This window comes from Tachypleus tridentatus, chromosome 12 (genome assembly GCF_004210375.1).
Source record: "Tachypleus tridentatus isolate NWPU-2018 chromosome 12, ASM421037v1, whole genome shotgun sequence".
In the NCBI taxonomy this organism is placed as follows: domain Eukaryota; kingdom Metazoa; phylum Arthropoda; class Merostomata; order Xiphosura; family Limulidae; genus Tachypleus; species Tachypleus tridentatus.
This window is the reverse complement of record NC_134836.1, coordinates 90,483,807-90,504,723: the sequence shown is the minus strand read 5'-3', so window position 1 is coordinate 90,504,723 and position 20,917 is coordinate 90,483,807. Positions and strand designations below refer to the sequence as shown.

At 34.3% G+C, this 20,917-nt stretch overlaps 1 protein-coding gene across 2 annotated transcripts in view; it reads right to left on the bottom strand.

The window, feature by feature from the left end:
- Nucleotides 1–12,690: 12,690 nt before the first annotated feature.
- The window catches only part of LOC143233964 (adenylate cyclase type 5-like), a 131,863-nt gene continuing 123,636 nt past the window's right edge, over nt 12,691–20,917 (bottom strand). The window contains exons 17-19 of one of the 2 annotated variants that reach the window (XM_076470901.1): nt 20,585–20,876; nt 19,281–19,405; nt 12,691–18,499 (exon numbers count right to left, since the gene is read on the bottom strand). In XM_076470901.1, the coding sequence (XP_076327016.1) occupies nt 18,371–18,499; nt 19,281–19,405; nt 20,585–20,876 (546 nt within the window). In that variant the 3' untranslated portion in view covers nt 12,691–18,370. The remainder of the gene's footprint in view (nt 18,500–19,280; nt 19,406–20,584; nt 20,877–20,917) is intronic. The other variant, XM_076470902.1, reaches the window with a different exon arrangement.

Sequence of the window (20,917 nt, the reverse complement as noted above, 5' to 3'; positions counted from 1 at the left end):
TTACAATATAAACTGCTAGAAGAAATTTTAGAGACATCCGAAGTTATCTTTGAAATTTTTATTGTGGTATTTCCTTTGCGATTGAAGATTTAAAATTTATAACTTGACGGTAAAAAGAGAAAAGTTTAAACATTTTATAATAAATACGGATGACGTTTCACTTTCATCATCTACTAAATAGATGTCTCACAATAACATGATTATATAGAAGAAAAAATAATTAAAATCAACGAACTGAAGACCATTTCTATTTAAAACAAATTCAGATTGAGCCCTCTATTTTAACCTTCCATGCAAAAAACAATACAAACGTTTTTATGTCAGTTTATTAATCACTTATGTCAAATACAAAAACAGGAGAGCTCGGCTTGAGTGTTTCTTTTAAATATAAACTATGAACAGAAACGTCTGGAAGTGTATCATTTGAGCTAATGAGTCACAATTTGTCGTTTTGTGTACTATTAAAGCGACTCGTAGAAAGGTAGAAAAACACCTGAGATATTTGTCTCTCCTTATATTCCGTTTCTAAGCTGTTAAAGATAGCGAAAAGATATTGAGAGCGTTCCAGCTGTTATGATTTGATTCCTTTAGAAAAGTGAATTACATCTCAAGTGTACCTGAAAGTTGTTTTTGACAAGTTCCGCCAAAAGACTTTGTTAAGACGATAACACAACAATCTGTCGAGCTTCTATCGACCAACACTGATTTGAATAACATTTTAACATATTTAATTATCTTTTTTTTTTGGTGGGGGGGGGTGGAGATAGAGGGGAGAGAGAGCACATTCAGTAAATCTTCAATCGGTTGAGATAATTAAGGGTGAATTTCAACATTTCAGTTAACAAAAGCAAACCTGCAAACATTTGTGAATTACTTGATGATATTCTTCAACGAAATGGTTATTATAGAACAAAACATCTTGTGGTCCGGCATGGCCAGGTGGTTAAAGCATTCGAGTCGTAATCCGAAGGTCGCGGGTTCGAAATCCCATCACACCAAACATACTTGTCCTTTGCAGTCGTTGGAGCGTTATTATGTGACGGTCAATCCCACTATTCTTTGGTGAAGGAGTAGCACAAGAATTGGCGGTTGGTGGTGATGACTAGCTGCCTTTCCTCTAGTCTTACACTGCTATATTAGGGACGACTAGCGCAGATAGCCCTCGAGTAGCTTTGTACGAAAGTTAAAAAACACAAAAGCAAACCAGTTATACGACATAGCTTATCAAGCAAGTGCGCGTTGTGTAGGGTATGGAGAAAACCACCGCATCTCTCAATGGACCAAGCAAAGCCTCAAACCAAAATGATGCGATTGTGGGGAACAACGCATAGCAAACTATAAAGGTTGACAAATATATAAATAAATTAAAACACATATATACGAAATTAAAAATCAAAACACACACACAAGTCTACAACACACATTAACAAAGAACAACCAAAACCACCTACTGATCAGAAACCTGAAAACATAACAGGCACCACAGCCATAAATAACACAAGCACACAATTAAACTCATATGCTGCATTAGTCAAAAAACATTACGCAATCAGAAAAACCACCAATAACTAGTGAAAATTTACCCTAAACTACTGAAGACGCACACAAAACTACACCAGTGAACATTGAAAATACATTGACTCATACCATTACATCTGCTTTTTCTGAAATAATGGTCGAATACGTAAAATCTAATAACGTAAACAATCAATAGAAATAGTGAGTGAAGTATTTATGAAAAATGTCCAAAACATACCTATCACAGATCGTAACATACATCATCAAGTCCATCAATCACAGATAAATTCGCAGTATTACACATAAATATCCAGGGCGCTATTACTTCCAACAAACGTAAGATTGAAGATATAACAAACACCATAAAACCAGATGTCTTTGTAATTAGTAAACGAGAACTCTATAATCAACATAGATTTAAAATAAAAGGATATTCTATTATCAGACAAGATAGAAAGGATAAGATAGATTCAAACAGAGGTATTTTATTATTGTATAAAACTGAACTTATAGTTCAGGAAGTAAGAATACCTTCCTCAAATGAATCAATAGCAATAGATGTAAGAAGCCAAAATAATACCGAAGTTACACTGGTAGGCATTTACTGCTCGCCTAATAAAGTATTAGATGCCAATATATTAAACAGGATATATACTCATAACCCCAATATAATAATTACAGGATATCTAAATAGTAAACATGCCACCTTCAACTGTAGATCTACAAACTTTAATGGTAAAATGCTTTATAAATTTCTAACCGAAACCAATATGATTCTGCTAAATGATGCAACACCGACACATATTTCGTACGCACATGGATGGCACCAGTTAAATATTGGAATTATGCCTGTGTTCGTATAATATGTGTCGCAAATTCGTAAACTTCTCCGTTGGTCACGATAAGGATAGTGAGCTGACCACTTTGCAGTCTGGTGTATCTTCTATCTCACCCCCTCACTTAAACAAAATGAAACTAAAAGATAAATTAGATTATAAAAAAGACCCAGAATTTCAGTTAATCATAAACCAAATTTTACCAACTAAAGTACTAAACTTCGCTGCGGACGCATTAGATATAGATGTATATAGTCATATAATCTCCGAGTGCCTAAACCATGCAGCCAACAGCTCAATACCGAAACAAACACACTTCATATCAACACATATATGGCATCCACATCAAGAAATAATACACCTAATAAAAGAAAGAAGAAAACTACGCAGACAGTACATACAAAATCTAAATTCGACACTAAAAACACAGATTAATACCACAAGAAATAAAATAAGAAATGAATTTCCACAACAAAAGCAAGACAGTTGGGAAACCTTCTGCTCACAATTAAACCATAAAAGAAAACAATTCTGTACACACTTGGAAAGATATACCAACACAGGAAAAACAAACAAAGAGTATCCACCTCTAGAATCACATGACAAAACAGCTTACACTAAACTAGAAAAAGCAGATATATTTAAAGACCACCTGGAAAACATGTTCAAAACACACCATGAACCAGACGTGAACAGATACTTCTATAATAAAGTCAATAATTTCATTGAACAGAACAAAATAACGTACATACCAAAATTCTCAGCAAGCACAATAAACACATCGATAAAACCAGATAAAACAATAGACTGGAGCTTTCTTTAACTTATCATTTACAGCCAGATATACCCCTGTTTCTTGGAAGCAAGCTGTAATTTTAATGTTCTAGAAAGAAGGTAAGTCAGCAAATAAACCAAACCACCACCCGATTTGTCTAACCAGCTGCACAGGAAAAATATTAGAAAGAATAATTAGTAACCGACTATCTATATACTTAGAAGCAAATTCAAAATTACCCGAAATTCAAAACGGCTTTAGGAAATTTAGACAAACTACGGACCACCTAATCAGATTAACGAAACAACTACATATAGTTTTAACAAGGACGAATGCACTGTCACTTGCTTTCTCGACATTGAGAAAGCATTCGACACCGTCTGGCAGCAGGGAATACGATACCGCTTAACAGAAATGGATTTATCCCAAGGAACTGTTCGCTGTCTATATAACTTTCTGGATAATAGAACGTGTAAACTCGATGGTAATGGGGCCTACTCAGAGTCTTTTTCAACTGAGACAGATGTCCCACAAGGAGGGGTAGTTAGCCCTATCTTATTTATTATGTATGTGAATAATATGCCACTGTCGGACCTAAACTTAGGTTTTGCATCACAATTTGCTAACGATGTAACGGTCTAGGAAAGTGTCCCCATGCCTTCAATAGCAACAACGAACTTCCAACCAGTCCTGAATAACTTAGAAGAATACTGCCAGAAGTATAGAATAAAAATAAATATTCCGAAAACCAAGTAATACTATTCACCAGATTAAATAAACTGAAAAAAGATCCACCAAAGTTATACAAGAACTGATCACTTTTACAGACTGCTACCTCAGTTAAAATTTTAGGAATAACCTACGATACCATGTTAACGTGGTTACAGCATACTAACAATATCCTGACTATAATATGGAAAAGAGCAAATTATGCAAAAAGCCTATCGGGTAAAAATCAAGGCACTTCTGATAATATAATAAAAATCTACAAAACATTCATTAGATCCATTATAGAATACGCATGTCCAACCTGGTTAAACATATCACAAAAACAACTACAAAAACTGCAGAAAATACAAATTCAATTATAACCTCAGCTTATAACGTACCGCGCAGTACTTCATTAACATTCATATACAAGTATGCAAACTTAGAAACAATATCCAACAGACTCTCGCATAATGCACTAAATTATTTTGATAAAAACTGGCATAAAAATTATTTATTGTGTGATCTTGACAGATACCACGTACATGATGAGCTTTGTCTTAAGTACCTCTTTCCAATGAATATATTTTTAAGAATTATAAATCAAGCTGGCCACCATGCACGAGACGTTTAGAATTAGTATAATATACATAGTTTATAAATATCTTTATATAAATAGATTAAAAAAAAAGGATTGCAGATAGTATATTGACATTGCCCTGAAAAGGGCAAGAGTACGTGTGGGTTACTCTGGCCCTCAAACACTACAACTTCAATATAGTAGAGGCTGAGAAATGAAGTAAGAAATGAGGGAAGAGGTCTTTTTGCACCTGACCCTCCTGGGTATAAAATTTTCAAAACACCCAAATACCCATAAAGAAGAAGCGATACAGCTTATGTTGTTATTTGTAATTAACCACAAAGCTACACAATGGGCTACCTGTACTTTGCACGTCTCAGGTATGTATTGAAACCCAGAATTCACACTTGTAAGTCTGCAGACATACCGCTGTGCTACTTTAGAGCTATGTAACTTATCTTTACATGGTGCAATAAATCAATATCATTCGTGGAGAAGCAGAGAGTTTTCAAATTCCTCACGCATGTAGACTAAGTCTTATCTTAGACTTTGGGCTTGACTGCCAACTTTGGTTTCAAAGGCACTATCAGAAATATTTCAGAAATCTTTTCTTAGCCTTTTAATTAAAGCGAATGATAATGTTAAAAACAATAGCTTAGTTTTAACATTGCTTTGCCCATTATAGGCAATAAGTTACCTGATGATATCAAATTTCATTCACATTACTACATTCAAGGGTCACTCTGTGCTTGTAATTCTAAACATTGCTTTATGTTTTAGCACCATAAACGTGGCACAACTGACATCGTTATCGGATTTAAAAAGTACAGTTTGCTAAAATCATTGGCCTGGTATGGCCAAGCGCGTAAGGCGTGCGACTCGTAATCCGAGGGTCGCGGGTTCGCGCCCGCGTCGCGCTAAACATGCTCGCCCTCCCAGCCGTGGGGGTGTATAATGTGCGGTCAATCCCACTATTCGTTGGTAAAAGAGTAGCCCAAGAGTTGGCGGTGGGTGGTGATGACTAGCTGCCTTCCCCCTAGCCTTACACTGCTAAATTAGGGACGGCTAGCACAGATAGCCCTCGAGTAGCTTTGTGCGAAATTCCCAAACAAACAAACAAACAAAATATATAATTCTATGAAAAATGATCGTTTTGGGGAAAGATATGTAAAAGCGCATTTAAAATGAAAATACTCCTCCCTCCCGTTGGCTCAGGCTTAAGTCATCTGGCTTATAATACTACAAAATAGGTTTTGGTATCCTCGTTGCACAGAGCATAGACCGAACATTATGTAGCTGCATACTTGAAAATATAGACACAAACAAATGGGTACAAAATATTCATACACCCAGCTCATAAAAACATGTTCAGTTGGAGAATTTTAAAGAGTGGACATTATAAAACAAAATATTTGGATCACTTTAGGGTACCAGGAACAATAAGAAAGAGACCTGCATTACGTAGTTACTCCAGCTGTGGTAAGCAAAATGAGACGTCTCGTAACAGGTGAGAAATTACGAACACAATAGTTAGTGGCAAAAGTCGTACACGTGTTCCAAGGAAAAGTACGCAACATAATCAGAAAGGATCTCCATTCGGAAAAAGTCACACAAGTCTCATATACACAAGTTGCTTCCACAATATACTTGTTCAACCGTTGCATACCTCAAGTAGCTGGAGGATGAAACGGTTATTCATATTAGTTCGTACGAAGGCACAAATTTAAAAAAATTGAAAAAAAAAACAAATTATTTCAGGACCATGACTGGGGGAAGTGAAATGATAGTGAAGTTTTAAAAATGATTATTTCAGAGTTATAAATTCGGTTCCACAATTTCATTTAAATGATCTAGAACTAATCGATCGCATTAGTTGTCTATTGTTATGTTACTTTGGAGCAGGTCCGGCATGGGTAGGGTGTTAAGGCGCTCAACACGTAATCTGAGGGCCGCGGATTCGAATCCCCATCACACCAAACATGCTTGCCTTTTTAACCGTCGGGGCGTTATAATGTAACAGTCAATCCCACTATTCATTGATAAAAGAGTAGCCCAAGAATTGGCGGTGGGTAGTGATGACTAGCTGCTTTCCCTCTGGTCTTGCACTGCTAAATTAGGGACGGGTAGCGCAGATAGCCCTCTTGTAACTCTACGCGAAATAAAAAAACAACTTTGGAGTACTGTAAGAAAGACATTAGTCCAATGTGAGGAGTGATTTTGTTAATGTGTATGATAAAAGTTTAATTTTGGTCTTATTCAGCATTCTGACCTTCGATTCGTTCATCTAAACTGTTAAAAAAAGACATTGGCGTCACTACATGCATTATTTCCTTATTGCTGAAAACTAATTTTGGCGTTTGAAAACTTTCTTCGCTTAGCGTTTCCTTGAGTGGTATGTTTCCGTGGGAACCGTGAACGCTGCTCTAAAATATTTTCTTTACCTATGGCTAAGCCACGTATGAAACGAGTTTTTCAGCACGTAAACGAAAATATATTATTTGAAACCTGTTTCCTTTTTTGTTTTATTTTACCATGTTATCAGGTTTGAATTATATTGTGAACCGTAATAGAAAAACTGAAACTATAGTCATTTATTTTCTGGCGGATATATTTTGTCTAAAACTATTATGTTTTGTTGCAACTTAAAACACTATACTTATTTTCGTAGTTATTGTACGACATCCTGGTCTGCAAACTTATGACACTAAAAACCAGGTTTCAATACCTTTTGTGGGGAGAGTACAGATAGCCCATTGTGTTGGTTAAACTTTGAAACGAACAAACATATCGTACTTATAAGAGACCACATGTTGGACGAGATGAACTATAATAAGTACCTTTTAACGGGCCCATAAAGTACAGATTAACAGTAGTTCTTCATATCTCTGAAAATTTATATTGTGAGATATTGTTTAGTAATTATTTACAGATAATTAATTTTCTACTATCTCACAACTTTATTAGTGACTTTTCTTTAACATATCGGACTAGACCACTTTTTGCAGCGATAAGTGGGTGGATTCCATGATTCATAGATACAGTCTCAGCCAAAAAATGTATATGTTGTTCTGTATTAATTTGAATATTGCATAATTACAATTGAAATTTCAAGGCTACTATAAGGCTGTCTGCGATAGTCATTCTTAGTTAAAAAGTGATAGTCCAGAGTGAAGGCAGCTAGTTAACACCACCTATCGCCAACTCTTGGGCTACTCTTTAGAAGGCTCGGCATGGCCAGGTGGGTTAAGGCGTTCGACTCGTAATCCGAAGGTCGCGGGTTCGAATCCCGGTCGCACCAAACGTACTCGCTCTTTCACCCGTGGGGGAGTTATTCGTTGGTAAAAGAGTAGCCCAAGAGTTGGCGGTGGGTGGTGATGACTAGCTGTCTTCTCTCTAGTCTTACACTGTTAAATTAGGGACGACTAGCGCAGATAGCCCTTGAGTAGCCTTGAAATTTCAATTGTAATTATGCAATATTCAAATTAATACAGAACAACATATACATTTTTTGGCTGAGACTGCATCTATGAATCATAGAATCCACCCACTTATCGCTGCAAAAGTGGTCTAGTCCGATATGTATAGTCCGACTAGCGCAGAGAGCCCTTGAGTAGCTTTGCGCGAAGTTCAAAAAACAAACAAACAAATAATCTTTAGAAATATATGATTGTCGTCCCAAACTGGGACAGCGGTAAATCTTCGGATTTATAAGGTTAAAATAAGGGGTTTTGGTTCCCCTCGGCGGACGTAGCAGATAGCCCGATGTAGCTTTGTTATAAGAAAACACATACTATATGATTGTCATATTTTAAAGTATTCACAGCTGATTGAACAAGTCCGTTCGGTGATGGGATCAGATCCCGCGATCTACAGGTTGCCAGTCGAGTGACCTAACCAAAAGTAATGCAGTAGATACAATAATTTGTGTTGAAACTATCAGGCAGATTTGTCTTGATACATTATCATATAGTTTCTCTTGTATAACTAAGAAGCAAAAGCAGCAAGAAAAGCACTTATTGAGTGTTTCGAATTACGTTGTGGCAGAAATTTAAATTTGTATCTCAATGCAGAAAACCACTACCTAAATCATTCTCTGAGGATAACTGTTTAGTACCATAAACAAATGAAGTTTATACATACTTACTGATAAAGTTTCATGTATTATGTATTTCGTAAGCCAGAAAATTTTACTAATGGTTGATGTACTAGTTTCGTATCGGAAGGTCCGAAGTTCGAGATATGCCACTAAACATGTTCTGCGTGTTATAAAAGAGTGTGTGTGTGTTTATTTTAGCAAGGCCACACTGAGCTATCTGCTGAGTCCGCAGAGGGGAATTGAACCCCTAATTTTAGCTTTGTATATCTGTAGACTTACCGCTGTACAAGCGGTGGACGTTATAAGAGTAACACACAGCTCAACCATTCGGATAAAAGCCCTTCCATTTACATAGCAGGTCTTTTTACCTGACCACCCAACACCTGGTCAGTTGTTATAAATGAGGATGAGCTAAGATTAAATTTTGGGGTCTCTGGCCTGGTCATTTAGCTTACGTGATGCCATTCAAATTGAAAAATAACAAAGACCAATTAGTTATATACGTACATTTAGAAAGTTGTCGCTAAGATACATCTTATCAAATTCAAATTTTAAGAAATAACAGCTCTTATTTGTTTAGCTGTGATTTAAATCGTTGTTTATTAATGCGTAGCTATATTTTTAATCTACACGTTATTAAGTTTCTACTTAATGTTTTTGTTACAAATTTCGAAACACTAACATATAACTTTAAGGTATTTATCTACGTTTCCGGGCCCGGCATGGCCTAGCGCGTAAGGCGTGCGATTCTTAATCCGAGGTTCGCGGGTTCGCGCCCGCGTCGCGCTAAACATGCTCGCCCTCCCAGCCGTGGGGGTGTATAATGTGACGGTCAATCCCACTATTCGTTGGTAAACAGTAGCCCAAGAGTTGGCGGTGGGTGGTGATGACTAGCTGCCTCCCCTCTTGTCTTACACTGCTAAATTAGGGACGGCTAGCGCAGATAGCACTTGTGTAGCATTGCGCGAAATTATAAACAAACCACAAAAATCACATGAGAGAAGTGTGATCTGCACAGTGAACGCAGCGGACAAGCAGTAAACAAACAGAGATATTTTTAGTTTTACATATAGATAAAATAGAAGAAAGACAGCTAGCCCTTGAGTAGCTTTGTGCGAAATTTCCAAACAAACAAACAATCTACGTTTCCTTAGAAAATCTTACTGCTAATCACAAAATTAACTTTCGAAAAAAAATATAATAGTTAATTAGAAAGTTGAGAATAGATTACCTACTGCAAATAGATTCAATTCTGGTTTATTTTAACTACGAAGCTGATTTTTATAGAAAACCTATTTATATGGATTTCTTTAAAACATATTCGCTAAGTTATATTTTAAAAGCAAAATACCTTAAAATTCGGGTATAGGGCTCACATAAAAATTTGTCCTGCTAACCTAATTAACAGAAAAACAAATGAGAACAGAAAATTACGGAGTGGAGAGGCTCATTTTTGAAAGGTAGAAACTAATAAGCGAGTTTCTTTAGTTCAAATACGTTTTAAATAAAAAAAAATGACCTTGGAATATAATCTTCCGGTGGAACAACGGTAAATTTAGGGGCTTTCAAAGACTAGTCTAGAGTGGCTTTGCCCTAAAATGACCAGCAAACTTTTGAATATGTAAATAGCTTTCTATAAAATAAATAGCTTATGCTTTACGAAAAGTAAATCCGCTGTTATATAGATAGTTAAATATCGAGAAAAATAAAGATTTTCAAGTTTAAAACTCTGACATTTATATAATTCTTGATACTGTATTTTTGGTAAAAGATATCACGAAAGAAAGCGATAAAAGAGATGGGTTTATCGTTAATCGATATACAATGATTTTAATTCTTTCGGCCCGGCATGGCCAGGTGGTTAAGACACTCGACTCCTAAACTGAGGATCACGGGATCGAATACCCTTCATACCAAACACCCTTCCCCTTTCAGCTTTGAGGTGTTATAATGCGACGGTCAATCCCACTATTTGTTGGTAAAAGAGCAGCTCAAGAGTTGGCGGAGGGTGGTGATGACTAGCCTTTCCTCTTTTCTTACACTGCTAAATTAGGGATGACTAGCGCGGAATTCAAAACAAACAATTTCAAAATACTTTAAAGTTTTAATTATTTCATTACCTGTCAGTTCCACGTGATTTCGCTACTTATTCATGAAAATTATTTTCTGTAAATAAGTATTTCATTGCTTAAAATGAACTATCCCAAAAACAAATAGTTTTGTAAAAGAACATTGGTTTTTCCAAAATGTCTTGGTATCGTTTAATTTTTTCCTGTTTCCAATTCTCGCATGCCAGCAGGTGTCACATGATATTAATTATTTATTTCTTAGAGCAGTAATATATCGTCTTCTTTTTTGCTTAGATAAATAAGGTTATCGTATTCTATAAAGCGTTTTTATACTCTCATATTAGGCTTATTTTTTAATACCTATAAATACGAAAAGTAGGTCAAGGCATAAAAGTAAACGAGTTTAAAAGAAGGTACAAAAATATGTCGAGTTGAGCGAATTTAAAGATTATCCGGTATTAACATACATGTTCAGTCATAATGTATAGAAAGTTTTGATAAATTGTCTACACAAATACACTAGTAAGAAGTTCACAGTTTCAAAAGAAACTTCTTTTTTCCTTTTTTATCCAGATCAGAAACCGACTTTTATTGGTGGTGTCTGGATAGCTAGTTTTGATACGGAATTAATATACTCTAGCATTCCACTTCGTTTTCGTTCCTGGAATTGTAGTGAAATACGTAAATATATTCGTTCTGAGATGATGCTTTTTGTCGTAAAATAAAAGTCAGGTCTTGTGTCTTTAATGGAGTTGTTTATTATCAGGGACGGCGCGACATCTCTTTCTGCCCTGTTACAGACTCTTACTGTGTCGCCTACACCCCAACGAATTTTCCTTGACTCGTATGTAGTCAACAGCAATGTTATGTTTTAACATAGAGTATCGATCGATTTTGGCTAACGGGGCATTTTTTTTTCGCTCCGCCAGGGAAGGTTTGTGACCATAATGAATTTTTTGTCATTCATAAACCGTCCCCAACAACCTGCTGCACTCTCCATATGTACATGCTGCACTCTAGGTAGTGGCGACCCTTCTTATGACCACGTTGATTGATCCGATACGGTTAGTATCTGTCTCGGTCATGTTAGTCTTAAGTTATCATGAAAATAGTAATTAAATTGTTTTTATTATGGATTCTACCTTCTGGTCTTCTGTGTTGTTGTTGTTTTTAATGGAAATACGAGGCACATTTTCTGGGTCAAAAATTCATCGTATCCCAGACGTTTAAAACATTCATCTAGTTAAAGTTTTGTTGGACAGAATCTTATTACGTGGAGTAAAATTTGATAAACATGTGCATTTTATTGAAGACTATACAAATACATTTGGGCCCGGCATGGCCAGGTGGTTAAGGCACTCGATTCGCAATCTGAGAGTTGTGGGTTCGAATCACCGTCACATCAAACATGCTCGCCTTTGCAGCCGTGGGGACGTTACAAGTTACCGTCAATCCCGCTGTTCGCTGGTAAAAGAGTAGCCCATGAGTTGGCGGTGGGTGGTGATGACTAGCTGCCTTCCCTCTAGTCTTACACTGCTAAATTAGGGACGGGTAGCGCAGATAGCCCTCGAATAGCTTGTGTCAAAAAAACAAAACAACAAACAAACAAATACAGCTACCTTTGAAGCAGCGTATATCTTTCGGAGAACCAGTAATTTATCCGAACACAGAATAATTAAACAATTTTTTACCTGAAAATAAAGCCCAACGTCTTGGTATTTTTATTATGACGAATACTATCAAGTACAAAACAGTTAAGATTCTACAGTGTTTATGAGATGTCTATATTGTGAGTGATGAAAAAATATACGATCCAAAATAATAAGACATTACACAAAGATAGCAGTTCATGTGACATTTTTCTCAAAGTTAAAGCCATGTTACTCATGTAAGAAGTATATAATGTTTATCCTTTTATGCAACAGTAAATTATTATGGAAATATGTAATATCACATTCACAAATAATATTTATATATTTTACGAAGTAATAAATTACTGTGGAAACACGTAATATTTAAAGTCGTGAAGTTTTGTTAGAGTAACATTTGGTATTAACACGTGCAAAAACATGCCAACATGAAAGACTCGCATCATTCAGATACAGTCCAAATTTTTTTATTTCACAGAATTAGCATCATACAATTTCAAATAAATTAGCAATAAACGTGAAACGTTTCAAATAAATAATTACTTTTTTACTATTGGCATCTCAAATGAATGTATATATAAATTTGTCTGACATGATTTAAATACATGCAAATCGCGTCCATTGCTACATAAGAAAACGTAATCTTACAGACAAAATATATCCAGAAGAGGATTCTCGTAAACAAATGTTAATACTTAAAGCTAATTATTTCCTGTAATCCACAAGCAGTAACTGTTGTTGTATTAAATCTACGTGCTCGATACAAAAACACTTTTTAAAAAAAAAATGTTTATAGTTACAACAAGTTCCTTTAATTGTATGGCTCATGTGTTGTTGTTTTTTTTTAAATCTATCAATAGGAAATCATATATGATTCAAAATAATAATAAGATACGTTTGAGTAGACCCAACCAGTTCATTTGATCTATTGTTTTACAGTTCATTTGATCTATTTACTGCTGTTACGATAAGTGCATTTTGAGCTTAAGAAAGATATGTGTTGCTTTTTAAGATTCATAACGTCGGTAAGTAAACATGTAGAATTATACACAGACGTTATCATAATTTTCTCTTATTTGCGAGCTTTTCGCTCTCTTACCAGAACGTTCCATTGATCAATACATTGTTGTCTTACAAATGTTCCGCTAAGACTCCGTGCATAATTCTGCATAAAGATATACGATGTCAAATACAAAACACCAGAAGTGTGAACTTACACAAGTAAGCGACTGTAATCATGATCTCTGTTATTAATTTAGAATTATATGGTGGATTTTCACGCCTCAGAATACCTCATTCATAATAACCAAAACATTACTTATCCTAGTATGTAGGAAAAAAGAATTAATATTTTTCAGCACATTTTAACAGTGATTCAATGTTAACTTCCATCGATGTTTAAACACGTTTAAAGCGAACGATGATTGTTTTTCTTAATATTCACAAACAGCATCACGAATAAAAGATTAACACTAAATGTTTTGATCAAAATGTAAAAAACTATAATAATTCATATAGAGAGAAATAGGTCTACTCAACTGACCTTATTTCTAGTGCAAAACAAATAATTCACTCCTCGCAAGCAAAGTAATTTAGTAAAACTATTGATTTCCAAACCCTAAAGGAAGACAAACACTCCATTAAACTACATTTCGTAGTTCTGCACTCAAACAAAAGCCAATAATACAGTAGAATGATGTTAATATATTTTCACTTAAGAAAATTTACGTTTAAAGCAACGCCATTAAGCAGTGCACACAAACAAAGTGAATTAATGCTATAGGTAGGAAGAAACTTTTTCAAGTCTGAATCAGATGAATATTATGTATTATTTAAACTTCCTCGTAAGTCGAGAAATCGAGTCTGATTCGATTTAAACTTATTTTAAGAAACCGTAAAGATAAGAAACGTTTAAAAATATCGGTGCTTTTCCTTATTAACTCGAGTGTCAACCATATTGAAAAATAACCACAAATGTTATATTATCGTTTGTTAGTTTTTACAAATATTGTTTTGAGTTGGCACATAATTTACTTGACAATGCTTCTAAAACATTTCTTGCTACATGTAAACCTCTTTATAATTTTAAGACACATCTAGTCTTTTGGCAAAATCAATAGTTATTTACCGTTGATTTATTGATACATTGAGAACAGTTTAATGTTAGATATTTTTCCGCCAGTTGAGACAATTTATAGCAATTCAACCCTTTATGGATTTTCACAGATACAATATGGATCAATTTGTTGTGTGCTGAACCCATATAAGTCTACAATTTTATCGGTTTAATGAATCCACATACATATATTGTATTTGTCGTATGTCACAAAATATATGCTCTCGCCAGCATACCATATCAAATACACAAAACCTTTACATTTGTGAAGGAATATAATAACGCTTCTAGTGGATTGAGCACAATAGAAATATTGTATCATAATTGTAAGTCTTAAAGGCACAGTACTGTAAATACTATTTTAACGTATTAGAATTATTAAAATTTAATTTTGCGTAAAATAGTTGATCCGTTACACACGTCATACCAGTTTAGATAAATGAAACAAAACAAACATCTACTGTAACAATTGTTCCCATAGACGCAAATGACTTCATTGAAAATTATCAATTGTTCGACCAATGGAAAACTCTGATTTAAATACGAGAAAAAATTATACAATTAACTGTAAAAATAAATTTGGGTTTAACAGTTGTGTCTGTGTTTTCTTATAGCAAAGCCACATCGGGCTATCTGCTGAGCCCACCGAGGGGAATCGAACCCCTGATTTTAGCGTTTTAAATCCACAGACATACCGCTGTACTAGCTGGGGGAAGGCAGTTTAACAGTTGTACAGGTAAATCTCGCTGCGTTCATAACATGGGTTTTAGAACAATGGTTAATAAACTCGGGTTTAATAGTTGTACAGGTAAAGCTCGCTACGTTCATAACATAAAGATTGACATTATAACAATTATTAAATATTGTTCAGACAGCCTGACGTTTTAGAACAATAGTAAATTTAGAGAACTAATCTTAAGAATTTTGAGCAAAAAATGTTTCGGACAACTGTATATGATCTAACATTTAGTGTTCACTTGCGATACACTCAGTGTTACAGATACAACATAGTATACAAAAAACACAGTATTTTGTTCACATCTGAACAGTGTACTATACGCTTGTTTATGGAAGTACATTATGCTAACATAATACTAGACTGACAAACAAAGATTTAAAAGCATAATGAAACGATTTTATTTTAGGAAGCATAGTACATGTTTCGACTCCAATATTCTGTGAAAACATATAGTGTATCCTGAAATTAGAATCCATTCACTGTGCTCATAAGTTGTTTCTTATCTGTTTACTATTGGTGCAATACATAACGTATCATATTAAGATATATCGCCAAAGAAAGCTGTCTCTTACTGTCTCTCTCAAACGTATTCTACATGCATACTTATTTAACATTGATTCTATTGTCTGTGGCATAACCTATCAATATAAGTAAACGTCACAAAGTAACGATACTGAACTAATAGTGGGTCAAAGTGTAGTGGACGATCCAAAAGTCACGTACCACAAAGTGTAGTTGACGATCCAAAAGTCACGTACCACAAAGTGTAATGCACGATCCAAAAGTCACGTACCACAAAGTGTAGTAGACGATCCAAAAGTCACGTATCATAAAGTGTAGTGGAGGATCCAAAAGTCACGTACCACCACGATTCTCTTAATACTGCCCTTTCAGCTCATTGAATTGTGCACTGTTGATTTCACGACACCATATCAGAACAGGATTAATGTAACAACAGCAAAAATCAGTGAAACAAATATGTCTTTGGAAAGAATAACAGAACGAGGCCAGATATTTGAAACATCATGTATCCTGATGGTCGTCATATTTGGATCGCCCTGTATGTCAGCCCTTAAGATTGGTAATTTAATGATAACTATAATACTTTTAACCGGGATGTAGGATTCTGCGTGTTTTAAGTATCTTCTGAACTGAATGTTTGAACTAGTTTATATTTCCACAATATATATAAAATACAATCTTTAGCATTCACTTTTCGTCTTTCCCTTCCTAAAAGTGGGTTGGTACAGTTATACTATCACAGCTTACGTGGTTTTAGCGAAAATTAATCTGCGATTTTTTTCTTAATTATCTTTATATATACAAACGAACATTTTCAGCAAATGAGTTTCCTGCCCAAATTGTTCTCACAACACGAATTGTCTCTATGTGTGTTGTCGCACACGTGTGACAACAGAATTGAGGTATTACTCGGTCCACTGAGGGACATCATTTAATAAGATAAAATTGTTACCTACTTATGCCTAAGCTCTAAATTAGTGCATGAAACATACATCTTTCTTAATGTTGCGTACTTCTTGTAAACCGAATACTAAGCAGGAACAAGGTAAGGAGAAAAGTAGAGGAAAATTGATATAATACAGAGATTGATCAAGAAACTGCTTCAAAAATTTAATAATAGCTTAACATGTGATAATGGTTAAATTGAAATGCTTCAGGTTTCTGAACTTGAGTTTTCAGCATTGAAATTCTAAAGCCTCGACACACAACTCGTGATGGTTCAGATCGACTCCTTGGGTTGGAGAGTTTTCTTAATTTATTTTTTTTTATTCTGTTTTATTCGTTTAACTACCGAAAAGTGTTTATGTTGCAAACATTTAAATACTGACACCAATTTAATCATTTTTTTAACACTGGTTGCTTTATATATTTAAACAACATCGCATGTAAACACACACATGCGAACATTCATGCAAATAAAATACATGTTTTTCGAAAGTTAAATGAAAAAATAAGGTTTAAACCATTTCGCTCATTTAACACAACATATTTCCTCGTTCGAGACTCTGGTCTAAAAATTCAAATAGGCATTTCAAATGGTGTTAAAAAATTGGCTACCAGCCAATAAAAATAATATTTACGATACCCCAAAACTGTCACTTTGTAAACATGAAAAAGAGACCTGATATATAATGTTAGGTTACAAATATCAACTTAAATTAAATATAATTTAGAAATTTAAAACGTATTACTCTATACTTTTTAAAAGTGGTCTCTATCGATAACATTGTAGAACTACACAAACAGATCGAATAAAATAATTGATTCTGATGAATAAAATAATTATGCCTTTACGTTATCAACTTGTCATAATCTAACAATAAAGATACTTCAACATAACTCTTAATTCATAAAATTAAAAATAAAATAGTGAACGATTTCTTCCTACGTTTACATATAATAAATAACCTGGGGTAAAATGTACAAAATATTTCACAACGTATTTAAACAATTAAAATACTTAAATAGAGAAGCGAAAACACGATTATTTTCGAAATGATCAACATTCCTTTTATTTGAACTCGATAACAGGTTAAACCCATGCGCTTCCAAAGTATAGTTACTAACATCGTAATGTGTTAGAGATTTGTGGGTATTATATTAGTTGAAATGGATAGTGGATTCATAGCTGAGTTAACTTTGTTGAATTGTGGCCGTAGTAGTGTCTCACTAAATATATATTTGTTTGAATAGAGGCCAAGCTCATTACTGGACCTAGTATAAATCGTAAAATAATGGACGACTCAAATTTACTTAAACTTTAACCTCATCCGTTTGCCGCTAAAATTGTCTTCTCATTGTTTGCTTCTTCAAAATATCGGTATAAAAACAATACAGTAGCCATTCCACTTTAACAAAATCACGATACGAATTTTAAAAAAATTCCCGACTTATTTTTTTCTCGTTTTGCAGCGCTGTTATTTCATAAAGCTGTGTATGGGTGGCGCCATCCAGGTTTACAAATCACCACTAAAATTTCCATCGGTGCTCTTTAAGTAAGTACATTGGACAAACATTTGTATCATATATAAATAATACTTTTATGAAAATCATATTAACTTATATATTTATATATATAACTTACATACACTCTCTATGAATTACGCTAAATTTCACGAAGTAACTACTACTTGAGCGACATCTTTCTCTTCCTTTGACAATCTCGTATATGGACAATTCAGAGAAAGAACACAATAAAACAGTTTATAGTTTGCCAATAAATATAAAATCTTAAATAAGTTTCCTCCTGGTTCTAGTTTTCCTCAAGACTTTCCTTTTCCTTCATCTAGGAAATACGTGAGCATTTCTCCCTTTCCCTTCACTATTGTGTAACCTCGACATTCTAGTGTGTAACCATGTTCTTCTAATACCTCGTAGACATCATGCGTAACCTGCATAATCAGATACAGATAACTTCAGTACAATCTGAAATCTAATATATAACCTGTGAAACAAGTAAAAATTTTATTTTTACAGAAGAAAGATAAATTTTGATATTATGAACTTATGAAAAAGTACTTATTACTTTGTTTTAAAAGAACACTCGATCCACTGCTGTTTAATTCTATCAAAACTCGGTTCAATTTTTACCATGGAATATAAAATGGTTTTTAATTTACTTGCTATTCTGTAATTTTTGTTTGTAGATTCATATCCTGCTTTTAATACATGGATCATGAGATCAAATCCTGTCATACACCATGCTTCCCCTTTCATCCGCTAGTGCTTTATAATATAATGGTAAATCACATGGTAAATAGTAACCCAAGAACTGGTTATGGGTGATGTTAGCTACTTGTCTTCCTTCTAGTCTGTTATTCCAAAGTTAGGGACGGTTAGCACAGACAGTCCTCGAGTAGCTTTGCGCGAATTTTCACAAACAAACTGTTAGCATTTATTCATCTGTTTAAAGGTATCAAAACTTTCATGTATGTTTGTGTTTTACGTATACAGTTTCTGAACCTCGCTAATAATTAAATTCTATAGTATTAGATTCATTTCCTTAAAACAATTTTTAGAAAATAAATTATTTTTGCCACCGAAACCAGTCTTTCATTTCGACTACAAGTAACATATAATGAGCAATGTTTTCTTTACTACAATATTTATGTGATACTATATACATGTGTGTGTATATATATAAAACCATCAACGTTAAATTCGAATAGATACCTGAATCTTTCCCATTTCTCCCGTGCTATCCATTCGACTAGCAACATTAACAGCATTACCCCAGATGTCGTACTGAGGTTTCTTGGCTCCAATGACACCAGCAACAACTGGGCCAACATTTAGACCTACACAAAATACAACATAAAACTCCATTTAAACCTACGCCAAGTATAATAGAAGACTTCATTTAAATCCACACAAAGTACAATGGAAGACTTCATTTAAACCTACACAAAGTACAACAGAAGACCCATTTGAAATGACTCAAAGTGCAACGGAAGATTCAATTTAAACCTACACAAAGTACAACAGAATACTTCACTTAAACCTACACAAAGTACAATAGAAGACTTCATTTAAAACGACACAAACTACAACAAAAGACCTCATTTAAGACGATACAAAGTACAACGGAATATCCCATTTAAACCTACACAAAATACAACGGAAGACCCCATTTAAAATGACACAAAGCACGACGGAAGACTTCATTTAAAACTACACAAAGTACAAAGGAAGACCCATTTGAAATGACACAAAGTATAACGGAAGACTCCATTTAAACCTGCACAAAGTACAACAGAAAACTTCATTTAAACCCACACAATGTACAACGGAAGACTTCATTTAAAACTAGACAGAATACAACAGAAGACTCTATTCAAGCCTACACAAGTTACAACGGAAGACTTCTTGAAATGTAACTTGTATATACATTTCTTGTTAAGACAGCTAAGTGTTAAGAAATAAGACTGAAACATTACTCAGTTTCCATGAACACCTCAAGAGGACAAACGTAGAAACTCAAAAATAAAAACGTTTCTCTCTAAACTATTTTTTCTGCTAACCAAATATAAAATTTTCCCAAAATAACAAATCCAGTTGCAAGGCTTCTGTGTTTCCTTATTAATACACGTTAAATTGTTTAAGTGAAAGCCTAAAACAATAAACATTACACAGTTAGAAGGTCTCTCACAGATACGATATCAGGTTTATTTGAGAACATTATCATGTCTGCTGGTTGACCTTCAAATCCTATCGCCAACATATATGAATTCTCTAATCCAGAAGATAAATATTCAGTGTAAGTTGTTTTTCAGAAATATTCATTAAATAACAAATAAAAGTATTAATTAATATTTAAAAGTTATAGCATGAAAAATTAATAAAAGATCATTATTTTCCCAGTCAAAATGTTTGATCAGTTTTTATTCTTATTCTCAGCTATTAAAGAATAAGAACAATTAGTTATAAAAGGTAGACCATAAAAAACAGTCCGATTTTCACCTACGTTTCACACTTACATTTACTATGGCACCCTGATGTGAAAAAAAAAAATAAGTCAATAGATTTCAAACGAAAACTTGTACCGCTGAATTCCAGATCCTCACCAATTCTAATTTTAAAATTATTGAAGGAATGTTCATTAACATAATCCAGTTGTTCCCTCAACCGTATAGCAAAGTCCGCCATAGCTGTAATGTGAGAGTGTGAAGCCAGGTCAGTGGAAGCAGAGGTCAGGCCGGAAGCAGCCATGTACGTATAGCCGGTTGTTTTGATCTTTTCGATACACGAAAACTGCTTTTCTTCTACAATCTGTGTAGAACGGTTAATTAGTCAAGTAAATCTTACAAAAG